Source organism: Vespula vulgaris, chromosome 5, assembly GCF_905475345.1.
Source record: "Vespula vulgaris chromosome 5, iyVesVulg1.1, whole genome shotgun sequence".
Taxonomy (NCBI): Eukaryota; Metazoa; Arthropoda; class Insecta; order Hymenoptera; family Vespidae; genus Vespula; species Vespula vulgaris.
In genome coordinates this window covers 708,411-715,778 of record NC_066590.1, presented here as the reverse complement: position 1 = coordinate 715,778, position 7,368 = coordinate 708,411, and the positions used below count along the sequence as shown (strand labels likewise).

Below are 7,368 nucleotides of genomic sequence, written 5' to 3'. Positions count from 1 at the left end.
AACAAAAAGAAATAAATTATTATAGCCAGCAAAGAATTTCCATAATAGCATCCAAATTCTTGGCATATTATATTAATGGATATACATACTTATTATCTTTTTTACATATTAACAGGACTTTTACTTTACTTTCTAACAGATTTTGGTACTTTGCAAGAAGTTGGTACACGAAACTCTTCTGATGTCATACAATTACTTACAAAAGAATATCTGTGAAATAAAAACAAATGTATGATCGTTAGGTTGCAATAACACACGTTTCCAAAATATAAAAAAAATAAGAAACATAATCCTGCTTGACATTTACCTATTATTTTGTCTTCGTATATCCATAGAAGCTACTGAATTAGTCGAAGTAGATATTGTATTAGGACTAATGCCTTTAAGATAATTCAACTTTTCTTTCATTTTTTCTATATTATTCTTATATTTACTGCACTCTTGTGTCATATCTTCTGTCTTTTGAATAACCTTATAGTAATGATTCTTCAGATCATAATATTTTTTTCTCTTAAATATAATAACAAATAAAATTATTATTGTACCATAAAAAGATGAATACATAAATTTAAAGAAAAAAATATTACATACAATGTCATAAAATCGTTCTAATATGATACTCAATTGTGTATTCTGTAAACTTGTTGCTGTTCTCAGTGATCCTAAAGTTTCATTTAATGGAACAAAATAAGATGCTATCTCTGTTGGTAATGGTTCTACTAGAGGTAAAGAAGCAGGCCCTTTGAAACCACAAATTATGCATTGTTTCGTAACTACGATATAATGAATTCATATTATAAAACATATGTATTTCTTTGGTTATTAATAAAAAATGATTACCTTCTTTTATGCAGTTATCACAAAATATATGTTTACACTGTGTAAATCTAAATGGTTTATCTATTCTGGCTTTTGTACAATAGCATCTATTACAAATATAATCCATTATACAACGTTCAATTCGAATCTTTCAAATATAACGGTCCTCTTGATACTGCGCAAGTAAAATAAGTGTCATGGCGGCTGTAATCTGATTGGTTTATACTAAAACACATTATTTGAATTTTACTAACAATCCATTTTGCTGTTATCTTTAATATTTAAGATATTATAAAATTAATCAAAGCTTACAACGATCCATTTATGATTTTTCTTCTATTTCAAATTAATATGTACATAAAGAATGTACATACGTACCATTATAAAGTAAAAATACCTTACAATTAGTATTTATATATCCGTTTTATAGATCATTAGGATTACAGATGAAGAGAGATAAGAATATATTGTTGTAGTAATAAATGGAATAAATCGGCAATGTATATCTATATATATATATCACATTTAAATGATATAATATAATATATACTTCGTTTTATTTTATATAAAATCACAGTAAAAGGAGTGTAGTACTATAAATTTGTTAGCTGATAACTCCAATATAAATTATATTACAAGAGGATTTTCAAAGCAAAGAGAGGTTATTACTTTTTACAAATCTGTACCTTAATAAATGAATAATATATTAATAAATTACTCTTTGCTACTTAAAAATAAAAAGAAAATATTTGTAAATTTTGTTGAAACTTTTAACGAAAAAGCGACAATCTGCTTTGAGAACCAGGCAATCGACCTTGAGCATCCAATAAACCAGCTTGAATATCTGCAATTGACGGAACTGATCTAACTTCCCCACGAGCGGCTACACTAGGAGCGGATTTAAGTAATCGACGGGCTACTCTGTGTATATCAGTTTTCGATATCGCTTCTGTAAAAATAACAAATATAAAATCTGTAATAAACTTTTTACAAATAATAAGCTAATTACCAATCGCTTGTATAAAATATTCCGGTCTTTTTCTGGTACCAGTTGCTAAGACCTGTCTTCCAATATCTTCAAATACAACAGGTCTTTGTTCTAAATTCATAAGTAGCATAGATTGTAATTGCTTCTTTGCTCTCTATAAAACAAATGATATCAAATGTTTGTATAAAAAAAAATCTTTTCCTTATAATTTATTTATATTAAAATCATATGGCAATCCTACTTCAAGTTCGCTGTTTGAAATATTGCTAGACATTAAAACCATTTCATGTACAATAACTTCTACCAATTCTCTTATATGTGTGGGTGTGGAGGATGCATGAATACAGAAAAGACCTGTATCATTGTAAGCATGATTATATGCCGTAGCACTATATAACCAATGGTACCTACAAAATATTTTTTAGATAAATTATATTTCTTTTACTTGAAATCTTTAATCATAAATATTGCATATGATTTAAGTGTATATTAAATATTACCTATTAAGAACGTTAGTATACAAACGCGTATACATGCCCTTTCCAGGGCCACCAGCACTAAAACTTCCACCACCTCCCATCATCATATTTAAAACGCACATGGCAACAAAATCTGGATCTTGATGCGAACAACCCTCTAAGCCTATTACTACATGTGATAATTCTGGTAGACCACTTGGTCCTGCATATACTGGTACAGTACATTCTTCCTATTTATACATAAAAAATAAAACGAAGTTATTAAATCCTTGATTTAACTGAAGACATTGTAACGAATTTAATATAAATTTACCAGTATATATCCACCTGTATATTGGGCAATGGATTTATCAACCGAATATTCATTTTTATTAGAAGCAACATTTTGTTCTTCCCAAATGGGCTTTTGGGTAATAAAGTATCTAGAATAAATAAATTGTAAAACTTGAAATACTCTTTAGTTGGATAAAATCACATTAGTATTACGAATAAATAAACTTCAAACACACTTTAAGTTTTCTAAGAGACTTATTAAATCTTCTATTGAAAAATGACTAGATGTATATTAAAAGAAATGAATTAAAAACATGCATGAAGAAATGGGACAATCTAATCAACAAATATAGAAAATACTTGTGATATAACATTTTGTGAATGATTGTTTTACTATGCTACATATCCAAATACGCACGAATGATTAAATTACTTTTCGACCGCTTTAACCAAATCCTGATGATTAACACCGACACCAGCGACAACCATTCTACTGGGAACATAGTGATTCTTGAGATAAGTTAATAGAATATTTCTATCTATTTTTTCTATATTCTCCTCAGAACAAATCTTGGGAAAGCCCAATGTATTGTCCCTATAGGCAGCCTATGTATAAAATATATTTTAGAATTAAATTTACATTTAGTTTAACTAATATATCGTACTTCATGTTCTATGCAAGTTTTACTTACAGCATGAATCATATCCATCAGTATAGGTTCTTGCTCTGGTCTTGTTAACAATGTTTCTATTTCAAAGCGAACTGTTTGTCTTGCTGCCAATATCTTTAAAAATAATCATATTAAATTTTCATAAACATTACAAACACATAATATATACTTTTTATAAATATACCTCTTCCTCTGTAATTTTGGGCCTCAGAACAATTTCACCCAAGATATTTGTGACTGTATCTAAGCCATGACATTCTGCTGATGCTGCATAAATGAATGTATCTCTCGACGCCTGACAATCACATATACCTCCATGTTTTTCCAATGCTAACATTATTTCATCTTTGCTTCCAAAATGTTTTGTCGACTAAACAATTATTCAACATAATTACATTGTTCCAATCAAATTATTTTTATTATATATAATTAAGGCTCTTACACTGAATGCTAACTTTTCGAGAAAGTGAGAGATGCCAGTGGGATAGATAACTTCATATCGAGGACCAGAGTCAATAAGAACTAAAATATATTTTTGTCATTAATTATATATAATGTTTTTGTTATTATATATATACTTATCAAATTTATATGATCCATACCACCAATTGTACAAAATTGACCAAAACGATTTTCAGAAGCAACACGTAATCCATTCGATAGAACTGTGACTTGAGTTGTTTGATGTTCTTCTTTAGCTGTAGAATAAATTGGCTTTGGTAAATTAGGTACCGGTTCTGTCAATGGAGGAAGCGATGTGACAGTTGGTTTTCTTACACCAGTTGTAAAGTTACAAGTTTGCCAAAGAGTAAGGTTATCTGTTTGTACAGGGCTAAAAGAAAAATAATCTCTATTTATTAATTTATTCATTTTTGTTCTTAGTGAAAGCAATATAATAAACATGAAAGCATTCACAAATTTTATTAATTTTTATCGTTTTAGAAAACTACTGTTAACACGATAATTTCTATCAAAAAGAATATATACAATAAAAACTATTTGTTTTATTAATTTTTATCTGTGACTTATAAATTAAAAATGAAATAGTAAAAAGGTTAAGAATAAAAAATTTGAACAAATCTAACGCAATATTATATTAAAATTACCGTTTTTTAAGTACAGAAGATAATGGGATTTGTGGTAACCTAATCAACATTTTGACCTTATTTGTTTATTTAAAATTTTAATCGTTTATTGCTATTATTAATATTAGTATTATTTATAGTCCAAACTTATGAAAGAGACCCAATAATCAAAGAGAATATAATAGATGTCCCACTGCGTGTTTCTCCATTGGCATAGAATTGAAATTTCTAGAGCAGATTCTCCGTACTTATATATATACTGATGTAGTATATATATTTTTTACTGCATTTTTCAATATTTTTACTACAAATATATATATACATTTATTGCCAATCTGATAAAATTTAATATATTAATTTATGAATATTGTTGAAAAACACAAAGAGGTTATCTCAAATGGACAATATCTTTAATTACAGACGTATGTCACTAGGCTGCGACAAAAAGCTTGATAAGAGTTTGCTTTCTGTATAACTTGTTTTTTTAAATTGTGATTCAATTGGATGCAATGTTCCAAAATTAGTCGTGTATGATCCACAGTGATCAGCGGTTTGGAGGAAATATCGAAGTACACAAATACAAGTGCGTAATTGAAGTGGCTCTTATCTGTCAAATTTAACTAATATGAAAAAGATGCATTGTCTTTTCGTGTATCTTTCTCTTTTGTTAGCATTTGCCAATGCAGACATAGTAAGGTAAATAAATATGTAAAATGAATGTATAAAACACGTGACAAATGTGGAAAAAAAAAAAGAAATTGTTTCCTATTAATTAAATATTTCTGCCTTTATTCGAGGATCCCTTTGTACAAGACTCAAACCATAAGGTCAAAATTGAAAGAATATGATACGGAATGGCATAAAGTTCATCTTTTATATGGCGGATTGACACCGGAACCATTATCTAATTATCTTGATGCACAATATTTTGGTATTATTAGTATTGGTTCCCCACCGCAAAATTTTAGTGTAGTTTTTGATACAGGATCCTCAAATTTATGGGTACCATCCAAAAAATGCCATGTAACGAATATTGCTTGCCGTAAGTATATATATATATATATATATATATGTCTATGTACTTTCTTTATTTCCATTTTAATAGTATGTAAATATATAGTCTTAATAGTTCCTTCGTATGAGAAATATTTATGATAATGAAATTACATTATTAGTCGTTTTCGAAGAAAATGAAATGCGAAATAATGATAAGAAATATCAAAACAGTAAAAAACATACTTTATCTTCCATTTTTTGTTTTATGTTTGTTCTTGTATCGATTATATGTTTACGATATTCGCGTCGAGATACGTATATATTTAAATTCCATCCGTTTTATTTACAAAAAAAGTATAACCTCTATGATATTAGATATTTCGATTACAATTCAATAACGTACTTGATATTTTTTTTGATATAATTAAAATAGCTTTTTTTATCAACGCGTTATTATACATAAATTAACGATCGTTTTAATTAACACTAAAACATAATGCGATAATTTTCTATCATGTTGTACTATTTATGAAACAACATGTATAAATTAAAGTGAAACATCTTCATGAAAATTGAATGACGAAATAATCGGTTAATTATATTTTTTTAGTTCTCCATCACAAATATGACAGTAATAAATCATCTACATATAAAAAGAATGGCACCGAGTTTAAAATACAATATGGTTCTGGTAGTCTCTCTGGATTCCTATCTATTGATACAGTATCTGTAAGTTATTACTAACACTATATTGATTTGAGTATAGTATTACGAACAATGTCTCTATTAAATTGTTATCTTAATGCATTTATTACAAAAGATACTTATAGATTGCAGGAGCAGATATCAAAGACCAAATGTTTGCTGAAGCTATGAGTGAACCTGGACTTGCGTTTGTTGCAGCTAAATTTGATGGTATATTAGGAATGGCATATTCTAAAATAGCTGTAGACGGTGTAACACCTGTCTTCTATAATATGGTTAAACAAGGCATAGTATCACAAGCCATTTTTAGTTTCTACTTAAATAGGTATCTTATTTCATTATCCGATATATTATCGCTTTTATTATCAAATTTTATTTTATAATTTTAAATTTATTCAGAGATCCTTCAGCACCAATAGGCGGAGAAATGATATTGGGAGGATCAGATCCAGATCACTATGAAGGTGATTTTACATATGTTCCTGTAGATCGTAAAGCATACTGGCAATTTAGAATGGATAGGTATAATTTATATGATTAAAATTATATAATATTATTTTATTAATATTATACATCTAACAGATATTATGTTAATATTATTTACTTATAGAGTTGAAGTTGGTGAGAGCGTATTTTGTGCAAATGGTTGTGAAGCTATTGCTGATACAGGTACATCATTAATAGCAGGACCAGTAAAAGAAATTGAGGCGATAAATAAACAAATTGGTGCCACACCCATTGTAGCAGGAGAAGCAATGGTAAGTATAAGAATTTCTTATTATTATATGATAATATGATTATTTAATATTATGATATATTAGCTTATATGTATATACTATAATAAAATATATTATACCTCTATTTAAAGGTTGACTGTAATTCTATTGCACAATTACCTGAGATTAAATTTGTACTTGGTGGACATACTTTTTCCTTGACTGGTAACGATTATGTTTTAAAGGTTGGTAAATATACAACTATGTAATTTAAGATAATGTGACATAAAATAATAACAATTTATAACATTCTATTTTACTTTGTATAGGTTACACAATTTGGTAAGACTGTTTGTTTAAGTGGATTTATGGGTATGGACATCCCTCCACCTAATGGGCCATTATGGATTCTTGGTGATGTGTTCATTGGACGTTATTATACTGAATTCGATATGGAAAATAATCGTATAGGATTCGCAGTTGCTAAATAAATGCAATTAAGAATATTAATCATAATATACTTACATTAACATTTGTACATTAGTATATTTTGAAAGCAGTAAAATATTTTGCTTAATATAAATGTGATATTCCATAAAATATGCGTTAAAATATATAAAATGCGTATGAATATTA

The 7,368-nt window shown here is 27.8% G+C and overlaps 2 protein-coding genes across 5 annotated transcripts; one reads left to right on the top strand and one right to left on the bottom strand.

Annotated features, from left to right (window-relative positions):
* Positions 1–591: 591 nt before the first annotated feature.
* Positions 592–4,550, bottom strand: LOC127064258 (mitochondrial-processing peptidase subunit alpha). 4 transcript variants are annotated; one of them, XR_007781622.1, is made up of 13 exons: positions 4,337–4,550; positions 3,833–4,062; positions 3,673–3,752; positions 3,415–3,600; positions 3,252–3,344; positions 2,993–3,165; positions 2,600–2,708; positions 2,308–2,516; positions 2,049–2,214; positions 1,829–1,961; positions 1,132–1,768; positions 841–1,044; positions 592–773 (listed from the first exon to the last, which is right to left on the bottom strand). XR_007781622.1 is itself a non-coding variant. In XM_050995067.1 (11 exons), exons 1-11 carry the CDS (start codon positions 4,384–4,386, stop codon positions 1,590–1,592), a joined length of 1,608 nt encoding a protein of 535 aa, XP_050851024.1. In that variant the 5' UTR covers positions 4,387–4,550; the 3' UTR covers positions 592–1,589. The 4 variants fall into 4 exon arrangements, 1 of the variants encoding a protein (XP_050851024.1); XR_007781620.1 differs by having other exon boundaries at positions 841–1,768; XR_007781621.1 differs by having other exon boundaries at positions 592–740; positions 841–1,768.
* A 257-nt stretch (positions 4,551–4,807) lies between these two features.
* LOC127064260 (lysosomal aspartic protease) lies at positions 4,808–7,368 on the top strand. The gene is made up of 8 exons (XM_050995070.1): positions 4,808–5,011; positions 5,113–5,357; positions 5,922–6,040; positions 6,142–6,341; positions 6,416–6,538; positions 6,627–6,774; positions 6,885–6,977; positions 7,062–7,368. The coding sequence occupies exons 1-8, from the start codon at positions 4,941–4,943 to the stop codon at positions 7,221–7,223; spliced, it is 1,161 nt and encodes a 386-aa protein (XP_050851027.1). The 5' UTR covers positions 4,808–4,940; the 3' UTR covers positions 7,224–7,368.